Source organism: Drosophila novamexicana, unplaced genomic scaffold (genome assembly GCF_003285875.2).
Source record: "Drosophila novamexicana strain 15010-1031.04,08,12 unplaced genomic scaffold, DnovRS2.1 tig00000193-arrow-pilon, whole genome shotgun sequence".
NCBI classification, from domain to species: Eukaryota; Metazoa; Arthropoda; class Insecta; order Diptera; family Drosophilidae; genus Drosophila; species Drosophila novamexicana.
The window spans coordinates 10,151,435-10,167,875 of NW_020824787.1; the positions used below are offsets into that span (position 1 = coordinate 10,151,435).

The 16,441-nt window shown below is 40.2% G+C and overlaps 4 protein-coding genes across 6 annotated transcripts in view; 2 read left to right on the top strand and 2 right to left on the bottom strand.

The window, feature by feature from the left end:
• Positions 1-491: 491 nt before the first annotated feature.
• On the bottom strand, positions 492-2,719 carry LOC115759223 (MTRF1L release factor glutamine methyltransferase). Its single transcript, XM_030700118.1, has 3 exons — positions 2,407-2,719; positions 1,828-2,348; positions 492-1,243 (listed from the first exon to the last, which is right to left on the bottom strand). The coding sequence occupies exons 1-3, from the start codon at positions 2,650-2,652 to the stop codon at positions 1,003-1,005; spliced, it is 1,008 nt and encodes a 335-aa protein (XP_030555978.1). The 5' UTR covers positions 2,653-2,719; the 3' UTR covers positions 492-1,002.
• A 185-nt stretch (positions 2,720-2,904) lies between these two features.
• LOC115759224 (proliferating cell nuclear antigen) lies at positions 2,905-4,095 on the bottom strand. Of its 2 annotated transcripts, none has more exons than XM_030700119.1 (3): positions 4,016-4,095; positions 3,746-3,931; positions 2,905-3,690 (listed from the first exon to the last, which is right to left on the bottom strand). In XM_030700119.1, exons 2-3 carry the CDS (start codon positions 3,851-3,853, stop codon positions 3,031-3,033), a joined length of 768 nt encoding a protein of 255 aa, XP_030555979.1. In that variant the 5' UTR covers positions 3,854-3,931; positions 4,016-4,095; the 3' UTR covers positions 2,905-3,030. The 2 variants fall into 2 exon arrangements, with proteins under 2 accessions (XP_030555979.1, XP_030555981.1); XM_030700121.1 differs by having other exon boundaries at positions 3,988-4,077.
• Positions 4,096-4,438: 343 nt separating this feature from the next.
• Positions 4,439-6,847, top strand: LOC115759222 (zinc finger protein weckle). Its single transcript, XM_030700117.1, has 3 exons — positions 4,439-4,774; positions 4,828-6,185; positions 6,251-6,847. The coding sequence occupies exons 1-3, from the start codon at positions 4,553-4,555 to the stop codon at positions 6,528-6,530; spliced, it is 1,860 nt and encodes a 619-aa protein (XP_030555977.1). The 5' UTR covers positions 4,439-4,552; the 3' UTR covers positions 6,531-6,847.
• Positions 6,848-7,367: 520 nt separating this feature from the next.
• LOC115759220 (tyrosine-protein phosphatase Lar) overlaps positions 7,368-16,441 on the top strand; it is a 151,735-nt gene continuing 142,661 nt past the window's right edge. Inside the window, exon 1 of one of the 2 annotated variants that reach the window (XM_030700113.1) lies at positions 7,368-7,463. The gene's annotated coding sequence lies outside the window, so the exon portion shown is untranslated. The remainder of the gene's footprint in view (positions 7,464-16,441) is intronic. The other variant, XM_030700114.1, reaches the window with a different exon arrangement.

The window sequence follows — 16,441 nt, forward strand, 5'->3', positions numbered from 1 at the left end:
TTTGACCGAATCGTAAAAAATGTACATTGAATTTATTTTAATTGCGGATAACTTTATTTTAAATTGATTTTCCTGAGCAATCACAATTTGGCAATTTTGTGGTATGCAGCATTTTCCCTGATCGTTTCTAAAATTTACATTAATAAGGCATTTTCTATTTGGAATTTGGAATTTGAGATTTATTAAGCACTCATTTGGATTTAAGTAAGCCTCAATATATGAATATAGTCCTGATTTCGCTAATCAATGTTCAATAGTCTTCAGTTCCAATTGATTTTAATATGCGAAAAATACCTTTCTCGCCAAATAATTTTGTAGACAAAAATTAAATTAAATTTAATTTCAATTAAATTGAATACACAAAAGTTGTTAAAAAAAATCAAAGTCATGTTTGATTGAAATTTTAACCCGATTCAAAAGGCTTACTTTTCTGAGAGTTCTTATTTTCAAGCGAGAACTATGTTCGTGCGTTTTAAATTCTGAGATAAATAAAATACAAATAAATATTAAGTGGAGTTGAAAACACAAGAGAGTGAGAACTAAAGCTCTTAATTTCACATAAAAATAATATATGTTTTCATAAATTAATCAGGCATTTATTTGCAAGCGATGCTCTTTCATTTCCAACCGCTTTCAACTCACTGTGCACAGAGGACCTAGATTAAATAGTTGTTGTTGTTGTAGTGGCTATTACGGATTTATTTTGTAGCTTATGAACAACATGAATAATGTAAACCAATAAAATTAAGTGCATTAATTGGAAATGCCTATTGTTTTCGTACTCTGAAATGCGTCTTTGTTTGCATGCGCCAGAAGCGAAATGCTCAATGCAATCCATAAATTATATATATACATATGTTTATCTATATATATGGTATATCTCAGCCTCTCAGGCAGCTTGTATGTAGGTCAAATCACAGATAGATGCATTTGCGACTAATTCTAATTGCATTAATCATGTCCAAATGAGCTAGTTTAAATGGCAGCCCAAGTCGTCGTCGCCTAGACCTTCTCCAATTGCACAAAACGTTCGCGTTTATACTGATCAAAATAGCTGCCCACAAAATTGAGGCGTCCCTTATACTTCAGATTCATAATGGTTTTGACCAGCGGCGGATGCTCGTTGCCCAATTCCAGCCACAATTTGCCGCCGGATCGCAGATGGCGACAGGCCAAGTCGAAGACCAAACGCGCCACACGCAAACCATCCGAGCCGCCATCCAGTGCATTCAGGTTCTCATAGCTGCGGGCGAGAAAACAAAATATGAAATATCAGATCAGAATAAATGTATAATGGCAGACATTAACCGGCTTTGCCTGAGCCAAGCTTTAGATTCTTTAAGGCTTATCACTATCCCATCCTTTTTTGCGCTACATTTTCACCCAAAAATTTCCACATGTATGAAACCCACTTCAAATATTTAAGGCAATCGGATAAAGATAAAAATAGTATGAACAATTTTTCCTTAATTAATAAATCTTGGATTTGGTTTTGCAATCAGTAATTAAAGGAATTCAGTAATTGAATTTTAAAAGCTTTGAAAATTAGTTTGAAACGGATCGGAAGAAAATTAAAATGTTGTCCATGTAACCTTCAACTTTTCCATTTTCCAGCATGGTCAAGTTTATTTTGCAAAATGTTAAATGGTTTCTCACAAAAAGGAAAATGGAAATGTTTTGGGAACAGATGGGATGAAAACAAAAAGTCTCACTCAAATGCTTTTCAACAATTTTCCACTTTTGCAAGAGGTTTAAACTGATTGATCAATCAGTTAATTTACCAGCTACAGAAATATATATGTATATATATATAGATATAGGACTTACACGACCACCTCGGGATGAAGAAACTGGAACTCTTCGGTCTTCACGTACGGGGGATTTGATATGATCAGATCGTATTGCACATCCTGCAGCTCAGTCGGCATATAGTTATCCTCCTCCATGGTATGGTTGTGCACCTTGAAACGATCTTGCAAACCCAGCAGATTCGCATTTTGCCAGGCTAGCACAGTGGCCACTTTGCTGCGCTCGATGGCCGTTGCGTCCACCTGGGGTAATGCGTGCAGCACGGACAGCGACATGGCGCCGGAGCCGCAGCCCACCTCCAGCATGTTCACGTGCTTGGCTTGCCTGTAGTTCTCGATGACCAGACGCACAAACTCCTCGGTTTCGGGGCGTGGTATGAACACAGTAGGCGCCGTCTTAAGCGTAATGTCCATGAAATCCCATTCGCCGATGATGTGCTGCAGCGGCATGCGGGCGCAGCGTGCCTCCAGGAAGCGCTCAAAGTTCGCCAGCTGCTCGGAGTTGAATTTTAGCTGAGTAAAGTCATCCGGCACGGTGTTCTATTTGGTTTGGTTTTCATTTAGAGAGAGTTCTATATATGTACAGGGTATCACTCACAAATTTACGGTTCAGCACATGCGACACAATGCACTTGATATTGAACTCAGTGTCTTGGATGCCCGCGGCCTTCAGCTTGTCCGCCCAGCCATTGATCGCCTTGTTGACCTCAATCGTTGGACCGCCAGTTGTGCTGGTCGTCGATGTTGTTGTTGTTTTTGTGCTGCTACCGCTTAGATTGCTGCAAAGCGAACGCGTAGCACTGCGCGTCGCTGTTTGCAGCGGTCTTGCTAAATATTTGAGCATTGTTTAATTCAGCTTTATTACCTAATAAATTGATTACAATTTTGTACTGTCTGCGGGCCGAAATTCATGAAACAGCTGTTCATGGTCGATTAATCGGCAGCCACCACAATTTAAACGATAATCGCATAGCGATAACAACTAGAGATGAGCAAAAAAACAGTCACGAAATATAAACCATATTAAATTTAAATGCAATGAAAATGTTTATTAGATGCACAAACAAATTGAATAATAGGTGTGTGCTTGGAATTTACACGGATTTATTATTAAATAGCTAGACAAGTTATGAATAAATTAAAGTTCTTCGGTCAAAAGTAAACAACTTATAAATATAAGAGTTAACAAAACAAATATTGCACATGAAATTAAAAATTGCACTCAGCCATCAGGTTCGTCCACTTTGGGCGCCAGATAGTAGCGTATATAGCCATAATCCTCGATGGGATACTCCACCAGCAGCGGCACTTCGGGCGCCATGCTAATTTTCACCTTCTCAGACAGGGGCGTGGCACGCGTGAATGTGGTCAGATAGCGTCCGGCGAAGGAGAGCGTGACTGGCTCCTCCACCTGCAGGCTAACATCTCCCTTGCTCGTTTCACTCAGTTTAATGTTGACCGAACCCATCTCGCCGTTGGCGGAGAATTTAATGCCATCCTTGGAGCAGGCAATCACCACGGACTCGCTGAATGTGGACAGGTCGCGACAGATGCGTGCGAATTCCGTGGCTGGCATGTGAACCACGCAAGCGTAGTCTGTCTCGGGTATGGCCAAATGTTCCTGGTCCAGATTGAGCAGACGCAGCTCATAGTCGGCGGTACGATCCATGCTGGACGACTCAAAGCTCAGCTGTAGCTTGTCCGACTTGTCCGCGCTTTTGAGGGTGACGGCATCATCGCCGCTGGCGCACTTGAGCACCTTGGTCAGGGATCTGAGATCCAGGCCCAGCGACAAATTGCGATCGCAGCGATATTTCTCAAAGCAGTCGCTGCGCAGGCTCATGGATACCAGCGAGACATGCGAACTGTCCATGGCCTGCAACTGGAGTGAAATTTGATATGGTTTTTACCCATGGGAATGACAGATGGGAGCTTGCCTGTATGCCAGAATCGCTGCAGTCGAGTGTGCTCTGGTGTAATATCTCTTTGAGCGCGTCCACAATCTTTTTTAGCAGCGCTGTGCTGCTCAGGCGTGCCTCAAACATTATTGCAAGTTTCCCTTAATAATTTCACAATTGTAAAAGGCAAAATGTCACATAAAATTATGCCTGCCATAAAATGCCCTGTAAAATGATTATCAAAGCTTAATGCTTGTATGTTGATTTAAGATGCGCTTAACCTTAATGGAAGCTATGTTATTTCCACACCTTTACGAATAGCACTTATGGCCCTTATTGCAATTAGAAATGATTTTACGTGTGTAAAAACAAAACAAGTGCCAACTGATATATAAACAACGCAGCGATAATCAAATGTTAATACGCTGTAAATTATATCGAAAATGACTATCGGCCGCCTCCATCTGCTATGTTAACAGTATGTTAAACTGATATGCTACTTAGAGCTGCTTCAGTAAAAAAGAGGTTTAATTAATCATATAAAAATCGGAACGCAATAATACGTCGAGGATACACTCTTATCTACCCGTCGATTATTAATGTATTATTATTGTTGTCATATTAAAGTGACTATCGCTGACCGCCACTTGCAGTGCTTGTGCCCAACGATAACAGCACCCTGTTGTTGTTGTTGCTGCTGCCAACCAACAGCTGTTAAAATAATAATCACAAAAACAGTTATTGTTAGCATTTCCCAATTAGTAAATTGAATATAATTTATTTAAAAATGATTTTTAGTGCTATGAAGTACTTAGAAAGCTAGTGCAATATTGGTAAATAGTACAAATGGCTGCAGACGAGCAGCAAAGTGCACCCAGCGATTGGCTGCTGTGGTGTCGCCTTTGCGCTAAGGACGATCTCCAGGGAAATATAAATGTGTTTTTGAAAAACGAACAGACTGCAGCTCCGGGCGAGCAAATGGCAGATGGAAATGGAGCAGCAGCTGGCGCTGCTGCAGTCAGCGACATGGCGCTAGCCACAGCCATTGGCAAATACTTCTGGGTGAATGTGAGTGGCTGAGGATTGGATAGAATTTCTATACAGATTAGCAATATTTGTAGATAACACGCGGCGAGGAGCTGCCGGAGATGATATGCAGCGAGTGCCTGAGTTTGGTGACATCGCTGGTCAATTTTTCGGAGCGCATAACGCGCGTGCAGAAGCTCTATTGCATATTGCAGAGCACGCCCAAGGATTCGGTCAATATGCAGGAGCTGCGCGCCAGATTTGGGCTGCTCGAGGAGCGGCACCAGCAGTTGGAGGCAGAGCCGGAGACGCTAACCGAAGTGCATTATGTGGAGGAGAAACCGAAGCTGACTGAGCTGGAGGAGACGTCGTTGGAGTTGGAAAATCCGCTCACGCCGTGCGTACAAAGTGTGGAGACGAAAACAGTTGACCAGCTGGAACGAGTAGAAGCAGCAGCAGTTGACCAAGAAGATCAGCTAGAGGATGAAGACGAACAGGCGGAGGAGGCGGATGTAGAGGAGCAGGAGCTGGAGCAGGAGCAGTCCGGATACGAAGATGCGGGCACGGAGCTGCTGCTGAATCTATGCGAAGTATACAGTCAGGACGAGACCAATTCTTTGGATAGCGCCAAGCCTGTCCAGCCGAAGCCGCACAAAGCCAGGCCAGGCAAATCCTATCAATGCAGCGAATGCCCCCGGATCTACGCACTGCCGCAAACGCTGCAGCGGCACATGCGCCAGGACCATGACAAGACCGAAGCAGACTCGACCAAGCTGATAGCCTGTGAGCAGTGCGAGAAGCAGTTCCGGTCACGCTACCAGCTGCAGCGGCACATGCAACAGCATCTGCCCATGCCGAAGCGCAAGCGTTATCCATGCGGCAGCTGTGGCAAGAAGTTCACCACGAACGCCTCCGCCCAATCGCATGCCCAGTATATGCATCAGGAGGAGCGACCCCGTCCGGTCATCTGTGAGCAATGCGGCGTGGCGGTGCATTCGCTGCACGCGCTCAAGGAGCATCTGCTCAGCCACACGGATTACGCGCCTTACGAGTGCGATGTGTGCAAGAAGTGCTTCAAGAGCATAAGCCGGCTGAAACATCACAAGGAGACGCACGATCCACACAAGTACATCTGTCCCGAATGCGGCATGCAGCTGAATTCGCGACCCACGCTCAACCGTCATCGGCTGGTTCACACGGATCAGATGCAGCACAAATGCGACTATTGCGGCAGGGAGTTCAAGCGTGCCAAGGCTCTCAAAAACCATCTCATTCTGCACACAGGACTGAAGCCATACTCGTGCGATTTCTGCGACCGCACCTTTGCCAACGGCTCCAATTGCCGCACGCACAAAAAGAAGTCACATCCCGAGGAGCTGGCCGCACAGGAGGCGGCAGGCGGCGGCAAGAGCTACAATCGCAACATACCCAAGCTGGAGGCGCTGAAAGCATTGTGGGTATAGCTCGTGGATTGGCTCGAGAGGCATTTTATTTATAGATATTTATGCTCGCTTGCAGCACAAAGAACAAGGACAATCTGTCGCCGGTGGCCACCAAGCAGAGCGGCTGCTTCGCCTTCGGCAAGAAGCCCAAGGCGCCAACAGCGAAAGCAGCAGAGCTGCCCTTCCCGAGTCCAGCAACTGGCATACCCACCATAGAAAACATTTACAATCATCTAATGAAGCCCGAGGTGCCGCCACAGCCACAGCAGCAGCTGGTACTGGCCAGCGATGGCAGCGCAAGCATCCTGCCGGTGGAGCACGCGGAGTCCAGCACCACGCAAATCTTTTCCTATTAGACTCCAATTGGGCGCGCTTATTTGAATTGTCGCCGCGCACTGCGCATGTCCATGTCAGAGGCGGGCGCACAGTCACCCCCATGGATGTTTTTTTTTTTGTTTTTTATATGGGGGTAGCGCCAAATGGCCAATATCCTTTATGAAGGAATTTAGTTCAGTTGACAGCGTGCGCTTCCTCGTGTCTGCTACGGCAGGGAATTTGTTTAAAATTGACTTAAACGCTAACCAAAAGAATTGTATTAAAGCAAGCATTAGAGAAGCGTTTAACCATGTGCCACCAGGCGCTATTGTGCATTAATAAAAGTGCTTCAAATATTTAAAATAAGCAAATTTTTAATTTTTATACTGCGAGCAGAAAATCAAAAATAAAAAAAAAATCGATTTCTCACCAATGAAAACAAAGTGCTTTAAAAAGCGTTTATTAAAGCGCAGGCGGCCCAACAATTAAGGAAACCAATAAAAACAGGGATAAGCCGCATTGCAAACGTTTAACATTTATAAACAAATGCACAAAACAAGCTAAAAAAGTGCCCGAAACAAAATCAAAGCGAGCAGCAAGTCAAACAAAAAGCCGCCAGTAATTAAAACAAACAGCTGTGAAACCAATCAAATTTAATGCGGGCATATCAAGTGCGTCTTTTTAAAAAAAAACATTAGAAAAACACAAACACAAACACCTTAGTAAACTTATTTAATTTAAACAACTTTTAGCAGCAGCTGCTTGTTGCCCCATCCCTGGATATTCAACTTAACATGACCATTTTGAGTACGTAACAGTGCCATTACGAGTTTATGCTACTGTTAAACTAACTGAAACATAAAACCAAAAAAAAAAAAAAAAAAAAAAACAAACGAACGCGTCGTGCTCGCGCTGCACACAGTGCAAATTGAAGAAAATAGTGCGAAATATTTTCCGCGAAATTCAGTGTGTAAGTAAGTTCTTAATTACTATTAGTAAGAATCAATAAAATAAGCGTGTTCTTGCTTAAGCTGTGTTTGCTTTGCTTGCACAAGCAGCGCGCTGCTCTTGTCGTCGCAGTCGGCGTTTTTCACTTGTTTTTTACGCACGTACGCGCCGCAATGTATGTGTGTGTGTGTGTGTGTGTGTGTAAGTGTTTGTATAAAAAAAATCGATTTGCTAGTAATTTTCGACTCTAAGTGTGCATTTAAACAATTATATTACGTCGGTATGCTAAGCCAGCGCCAGCGCCAGCAGCGCAGCTAACATGTGCGGTGCTGCTTAGCTGTTGTTGTTATAGTTTCTGCTGCGGCGGCTGCTGTCGTTATTGAACGGGTCCAGCGGCTGCGTAGGCGGGCCTGAACGCAGCCAGCTTATATGTTTACAACAACAACAACAACAACGGCAATTTAACAGCGCGCGCCAGTCGAAAGTTGAAGCAACAGCGCATTCTAATTGGACTCTGTCCTAGGCTGTTATCCCCCGCCTACCCGCAGCCCATAATCCCTATCATAACCACAACAACCAAAAAGTGCAGCAGCACCAGCAGTGGAGCAAGAAGAAGCGACATCAAAAGTTTTGTGACTTAGCGGTACTTGCTATCTGTGTGTGCGTGTGTGTGTGTATGCATGTGCTTTTGTTTTTATACGCTGTTCACAAAGTGAAAGGGGGTATATTCGATATTTGTCTGCTCGCACACATTTTCGCCTTAGCTTAAATTAAAATTTGTTTTACACAGTCACAAGAGAGCTTGTCTCCCGCGTTATTGGAGCTAGACAAGCTGTGTACAGAGCATTTCGCAGTCGGCTATTGGTTGTTTTTTTATTTATGTTTGTGTTAGCCGCGAACCGCATTATCCTTTTGGCTTGACCCAAATTGCAATGCCCTTTAGAACTTGCAACCATTTGTTTTTGTTGCTCTTGTTGTTGCTTTCTTTTGTCCAAACTTTATTGGACGTGCAGCAGCACCTACACGACGCCCATGCCCGCACCATGCCCCCACCCCTGCCAGCCGGGCCTGTTGTTATCATTTAATGTGCGGCCAGTTAATTGCCCCCACTCCGAGAGCAGCAGAAACTTTAACAAACTGTCGCCTTTAACTATTTTTATCAGTTCGAAAGTTTTTAAAAGTGTTTTGTTAGCACCCCCCACCACCCACCCCCCACCCCCCACCCCCCTCGCCACATTGCTTAACAAATTAAAATTTTTACACCCGCCCGCCCCCGCTGGCTGTCTCATTAGTTGGCCATTAATGGAGTTTTGTGCCAAATGGGCCTGTCAAAATTAAGAATTTCCTTATTGAAATTGGTTCGTTACAAGCGCCCCTCCCCACTACATCCCGCTGCTGCCCTACTTGCTCACCCGAATCAGAGCCGGAATCAATAAGCTTTGCGAGCGTTTCTTCTGCTCATTTCCTTCTTTAGCTGCCCCAAAAAAATGACTTCTCATTTGCTGAATCTAAAACTAAGGTAGAAGCAGAAGACGGGTTGCGGCAGGGGCGGCACTTTAATTAGTTGCTCGCATCTCGGAGTCGTTGGGCAATTTTTGAGATTCGTTTTGGTGCGCATATGGATGCATTTTGTGCGTCCCACTGGGCACACATAAGGGTTGCAGTCAGTTCCTTGACTAGGGTCAGAATTGCTCCCTTTAATTGTTGCTGCTGCGGATGAGGGGTATGTGTTCCATCTAAACGTGTCCTGTATCTATATTTAAACTGCCGCAGGAATGGGATATTCCGTTTAAAAATAAATGTGTCAAAGCAGTTGGGAAATGAAACGAAATTGAGCTATGGAACAGCGGGGTTCCATTGATTTCTATGCGGAAATGAAAATCGATTCAAATACCCTATTCAACATGATTCCAATTGGACAGAAAGGCCTTTGTGGAGTTACTTACTCTATAAAATTCAATCAAATATTCAATCAATTTACTAAGCGGGAAGGGGTTAGATTTTTTCTCTTTTCTGTGAATGGCTACGGTCTAAATTTATGGAAGGGGTTCTATATTTTCTCTTTTCTGTTAACGACTAGGTTCTTAATTTAAGCAAGAATTTAATATAGTTTCCATTGCTGAGAAGCGAACATATTATAGAAGAATCCAAAAGCATTCAAATTAAAAACAAATCAAATCAAGGCATTCTCAAATATGTCAGGTTTTATTGCTCTTCAGCTTGTTATTATACCTAAAAATTGTTTTTAAGCATACATTTAAGACAAATAAATATCCTAGCGTATGGATACATCGTTCAGTTAATATTTACCTCTTTAAAGGAGCAAAATTATATTATTGATTGATTGCCTTGTTTTTGATACTGCATTAAACAGTTGACGCAGTTTATATATTAAATAATTCATTCTTTATTCAATTATTCAGATTCTCAGTTTTTTGTTTAGTTTTCATTATGGGAAATACTTTATTTAATATTTAATCGTGAATTCCTTAGGAAATACTCACAGTTAACATCTTAAATAATATATTAAAATAAGTCTTAAATTTGTTCCACCTTTTTTTGAAGCATTTTTTTGCCTAAAAAATGTGTCATTATATTAATATATTTCTCGGCTGTTTATCATTTTGTTTAAGCCTCGATAGTTATTGTTTGCCTTATTGCTATTTAAAAATCGTTTGGCTCTTCCATCATTCTATCTCATCCGTCATTCCAGGCGTTTTTAATTGTTAGTTGCTGTTGTTGTTCCTATGAGTTCTCGTATAAGTTGAAAGCTCTTTGCAAATCCCACGCTGCGTAAACATGACGCACTTTTGACTTGGCCAACAGAGTTGGCCATTTGTTATCAATGTGTTTCAATCGTTTGGCTTACTTGGCCTTTTACCAGCGCCTACGCCTAAGCCCCAAAATAAGCCACTCGACATACGCATACTTAAGACACATCATATTGATAAGCCTTGGCCAACTTTTGGCAGGCCTCGCATTCTGTCTTCGTTCCACCAGCTCGTTTCTTTAGTTCCAGTTGATTTTTAACAGTTGTTCGACTTAAAGTGCATTTAAGTCATGCGAGGAAAAATATAATAATACATATTTTAGGAGTTTTCAGAATTGGAATATATTTGGATGTGCTCTATAAAACCTCTTTACTGAGGAATTCAGAGTCTTTCGCCAAGGAGACTTTTAAATTGGTTTAAATAATACTAGTTTTTCTAAAAGAGTCTAATTTTTTAAATGGCTTTCTTTCTAGTACCTACATAAGCTATGCTAGGTTTATAGAATTTGTATCAATTTATATATTTAACTATATTTTCTTTAATTTAAGATACTTTACTTACGAAAAGCCCCCATATTCTGGTTTATTGTTTCCTATAATTATACTTATATTTATAGCATGAGAATTCTATGTTTTATAAAACTGCTATAATTAAATGACTAAATCCTTGGTGTTTAGACTATGAAGCTTTTGCTGTTGAGAGCTTAAAGTTTGTAGAGTTTTTTGAAAGCTCGCTTAGTTAGGTCGAAAAACTTTTTGGTATTACAACCCTATTGCAACTCGTTTGAAAAATAGAACAGTTCAGTTGAACTTATTACTGATTTCTGATATTCACGAACTGTGATAATGTTATCCTTTTGCCGGAAAGCTCTTCATGTGGAACAGTTATGCACTGCTGTGCTTGGACTTAGTTAACTTTTCGAACTGAATACTCCATTGACGCACTGGCATAAAACATATTAGTCTGTTATAATAGACAAACTGTGCCATTTTGTGTGAGCCTTAGAAAAAGTGGCATAATGTTAAAAAATCAACTATAGCTCGTATTTAGAGTAATTTTATCATGTATTCTACTATATTTAATTTTTCTGTAACTTATCGAGTGTTTAAAAGCTTTATATGCCAGTCTTTTGTTATAACATTTAAACATTTATACTTTGAACGAGTTGTATAACACTTTGTGACAACAGGGAATTTTCAATAATAACCATTTCTTATATATAGCATACTCCAGTAGCATATAACAGTGTATAACTCGTAAGAGCTTGTGTTTGCTACGATTTCCAGGTAGTACACTTTGAATCCTTGAGTTATAACTTGTAGTAGTTGTATACCAGGCTATTCACGTTGCTATAAAACCACATAGCCAATGCTTAAACCTTATATGAAAGGCAAATACGTTTATAACACTATAACAACCCCTTAGCATTTACAATTTACACTTATATTGTCGACAAAAATAAGACCTACCCCCAGTTGTGTAGAGTATTTAGAGCTCAAGTCCCCTTTAACAACCCCTTAGCATTTACAATTTACACTTATATTGTGGACAAATATAAGACCTACCTCCAGTTGTGTAGAGTATTCAGAGCTCAAGTCCCCTCATAGTTTGCGGTCATTTGTTAGGGGTTCTACCCCTCGTCGTACGCCTTGTTTTAGTTGCCTTGCAGCATAAACTAATGAGTCGAATGTGTCTTAGCCAAATGCCACATGCAACCGCTGAAAGCCGAAGCTTTGGCTGCTAAAAAATGGCACGCATATAAATTGCACGTTATTATCCTAGCAACTGCAGCAGACGGACGCATCCCATGACGGTCACAATTCTTTCATTTTTTTTTTTACTATTTTTAACAAGAAAACAGCAAAATAGCTGCACAAAAAAATGTGGGTAGATAAATAGAAAGGGAAATAGAGAAAAACCAAAGCTTTTACTTTAATTAAATGCGTGCGTGTGCCGGCAAGTCCCAATTTAGAATTCTCTGCTGTTTTCCTCAGTTGATGTTGTTGTTGTTGCAGTTTCTGATTAACGGCAGCTGCTTTGGCTCTGGCTTTAGATACGGCCCAACCCACTTTTCCCCCTTTGCCGCCCACATTTTGCATAGCATACTTTTATGCTGATTGAGTGCGGCTTATCTGCAAGTGAACGACTCCGGCACCAGGCCGTTCCGCTCGCAAAGCCCTCTCGCAGTTATAACATAACTCATATGATCCCCACCGTTATGTCAATTGTAAGCAAATCAGCGCCGAGGCCCATAAAAAACCGCAGCCGAAGACAAATGTTATTATTAAAATGGCCGGCGTACATAAACAAAAAAAACAATGGAAAAAACGCGTTATGCGAGGGCCGCAACTGAAGTATGTTCAAGGACAGAATCGAAAAATACATAAGTAAATGTTTTAGTCTTTAAGTTATCTACTTAACTTGAAGTTGTGATAACTTAGATAGCTTACAGATTGAAAAATAACAACACCACATAATATCAAAATTATACAAAGTGAAAAATATAAAGGAAATGATTTTCTCAATAAGACACAATAAAAAAGCTTCCATCAGATAAATAGTTTCTATTAAAATTGATCAACGTTAGTTTAGAAATTGAAATACACTTGTAAAAATGTTATTCTTTTTGTATTTTCATGTAGGATAGTTTAATTAAAGTATAGCTAACCTAAAAAGTGTTTAGCGCAAGCTGTGGAGGCCTTCGAATCTACCGAATCTACTGAATCTAGTTATAGTTTGGGTATACAATATTTTAGATAAGGCTAAGTTTTGAAAGTTAGTATGCCGTTAAAAGTATATTTTGTGAAGCAGGATTAATAATGTGTGCATTTGGCTATTGTAATGTGAAGCAGTTTAATAAGAATTTGTTTAAGATGTGTGATGGTGTTTGTATTGCAAAATGGACAAATATATATTCATTATAAATTCTAAAATTGAAAACATTTGCTTAAAATTTCAAAAGCACTTAATTTGAGCTAAAACAAGAGTTCGAGTGTTTTTGAAAACACCCTCGCTGTAGCTATTGCCCAGCACATCCTTTAAGCAATAAAATATCAAGCTAAAAGCCCTTCAAAATGACAGCGAGTTGTTTTTGTTGTTGTTTTGGTTGTTGTTGTTGCTATTGTTTTATGTTGTTTCTGTTGCTGTTGTTGTTTTTGCTACTGCTGCTGCTTCTGTAAGCGGCTGCTATAAATTTGAAGTATTAAAACAGATATCGAATGGATTATTTTTAATATATGACCATGCATACAGTGTGCCAGAGTTGGCCCCAAAAACTGCAGCCTGGCAGATTGCGGGCGTAGAGCCGACACCGACGCCAACGCCAACGCCTGCCAAGGCGAAACGCAATTAGCCCCTGCAGCAAGTGCCCCCGTTGCCCGCCAACGCCTCAATATGTAGGCAGCTGGCTGGCGCTACAAATTGCCATCACATTCGCATCTACATCCTCAACCGCATCCGCATCCGCATCCGCATTGGCAGTGCCATTGCCAAGTTGAAGTCGGCAACAACGCAGCTGGCATTTTCCGCTGCGTAATCCTTTTATTAATCCCCTTGGCTTGGGCTAAGATCCCTTACACTGCTGTTGGCACTTTTGCAAATCATGAAAAAAAAACAACAAGCTACAGAAAAAAAAATCATAGCAACAAGCTTAGAAAGTCGTTAGTGATCGACTAGCTAAATATCCTGTAAGCCTAGTGATCTTCGAATGACATTTCTTTCATATATTTACATAAAAGCTAAAAGTAGCTAAAACCTTTGCTCATATACTATATGTGCAAAATAAATAATGATATATTTTGTTTTTAGACCTTTCTGAAATTTAAAGATAGATCAATGTCATACATATCGTAGAGTTTATATATATATATATATGTATAGATAGATACTTATATATATATATAAGTATATATATCTTATGAGCTTGGCTTTAAATTAATTTATATTGATTTCTAACATTTTCAACAAATATAAATGATATGCATAGGTAGGTTTATATTATGCATAGGTGTTTTTCTTTTCGTTCGTGCTAAATTGTACAAACATATACATGGTATAGAAGAGCTCATATTCCAATAATAATCTCTGAGATTTTTGGATAGACATCGACATATCGGATAAATAGATGTGTTTGACTGGATAGATTCGGCTTTAGGTGCACTTCAGTGGTTATAATGCCTTGTAGACTCGGCTTTGCTCTGCTCTGCTAACAACTTTAGCACAACATTCGAAGGCCCTTTATTTAAACATTTTTATAAGCTACAGGGTATAAAAAAAGAAAACGAGTAGCCAACATAAAATTAGGATAAATATGTGGGTGTGCAACATACGCAAAACGCTTTGCTCGCGTTGCTCGCCTTGGTCGCCTTGGTCGCTTTGGTGTTTGGCTGGTTAGTTCACAATTTGTTGGAATGCTTAGCAAAGATTAAAAATTAATTACCCTGGGTTTGAGGCGGTTAGGGCAGTGGTTTAGGGGCTGGCGCCTATAACATGGCATATTTACGCATTGAGCGTAATTTGTGTTGATTATTTCTGTTTTAGCAGCAACAGCTGCGCTCCGCTTCAAGGGCTTTAAAAAACATGTTGCGCTTATTTCTAGCCGTATGCCTTTTTAATAAAGCGAATTAATCAGCCAGCGTCGCGTTAAGTCGTGGTGCTTAGAGTCACCTTACAACACTGGCGAAAAATCCCATTTTAGATCCCGCGCTCCTTTAGTGCTTTGTGCAAGTTTTGAGAAGCGCGCAGCATTAAAAATTCAAAATGCACTTAACGAAGCATAGCGCGTAAACCGATAGCCAGGATACTACTCAGCAGCGTGTTGGCCAGGACACGAGGCGGGGGCAGTGGCAGTGGCAGGGGCTGGGGCAAGCAAATGAAACCCACTTTAAGCGCTACACAACCCTCGGCATGGCTGTTACTGTTACACACTTGACCCAGCTTAATTTAAATCGCTCAACAAAGGCTACTTTCATGAAACCCCATTATTCATCAATAGAGCAAAGCCTTCCAGTTAGTTATAGAAGGCTGATCACATGAGCCGAAAGAGCATAATTTATATCTTTTATTTATATCATGTTTAAATCAAAGGTTAACTACAATTCACAGAAATTGTGTAAAAATTTCAAAAAGAACTTGGAAGTTGCAAGTGTGTTGTAAAAATAAAATTAAAGATAAAATATATAAATTACTTCTACAATTAAAACCATAATTTACGACTAAAGCAATGTTCATTTGAATGAATATTCCTTTATTATATAAATTGCTGTACTTGATTTCCCATTAAGAATCCAGAGAAATAATAGTAAAAAAGTAAAGGTTTTTGAATTCGTATTAAACAACAGAGTATATTGAAAGGATAATGAACATAATTCAAATCGAATATATTTAATGAATAGTATGTTAAACATAGACGTTAAAAATCAATTATAGGCCCTTGAATAATTTTTAATAAATATTTTATACTTTAAGTTAATTTGAACTATTAACTTTCCTCTCATAAACTATCAACTCATTTTTCTCTCATATACAAATACCTATAAAGGTCATTGATAAAGCTCCTGCAAGCCGAAACTTACCATCATTTGCCTCACTTTTGCTTTGTATACGTATTTAAGGTTTATGTTGAAAGTCTGGGCTGAAGGGAAATATTGTAAAATCTTTTTGAGTTGACGGCACTTTATCAACATTAGCGCAACTTGTTTTGCATTTTGCTTAATGTTGTTATTGTTTTCCTTTTTTTTCCTCATCTTTTTTTGTTGTATGTTATTTTAGCCTTTTCACGCACCACGCAACGGGGTTGAAAAGTTAATTCAATTAGCTTGACTCTGCCACTTAAGCTGGCTTTTAATAATAAGCAGACAGTTAAGTACTTTGCCTGGCAACATTCGCACAGGCGCCAGGCGCAAGGCAAAGGAGCGGTTTTTAGGGGTACACAGCTTCATATCATTATTTTTTACAATATTGTAATATTTGATACCCTGTAAACAAGAAAGTGTGCGCACAGTGTGGGTGGGTGCAGCGCTTGGAGTATAAAAGCTGAACATGTTTGCGTTCATAACACAGAGCCTGTATTAGATATGCAATGAATATTTTGTATGTGTGGGTTAATGAAGTCTAATGATAAAAATAAGAATATAAAAATTGATACAAATATTTATTAAGGAGTTCCTTATAGCTATAGAGTATCTTTTGGTTGAGCAAGCTTTATAAGAGTTTTTCTTAACACTTTATCGACT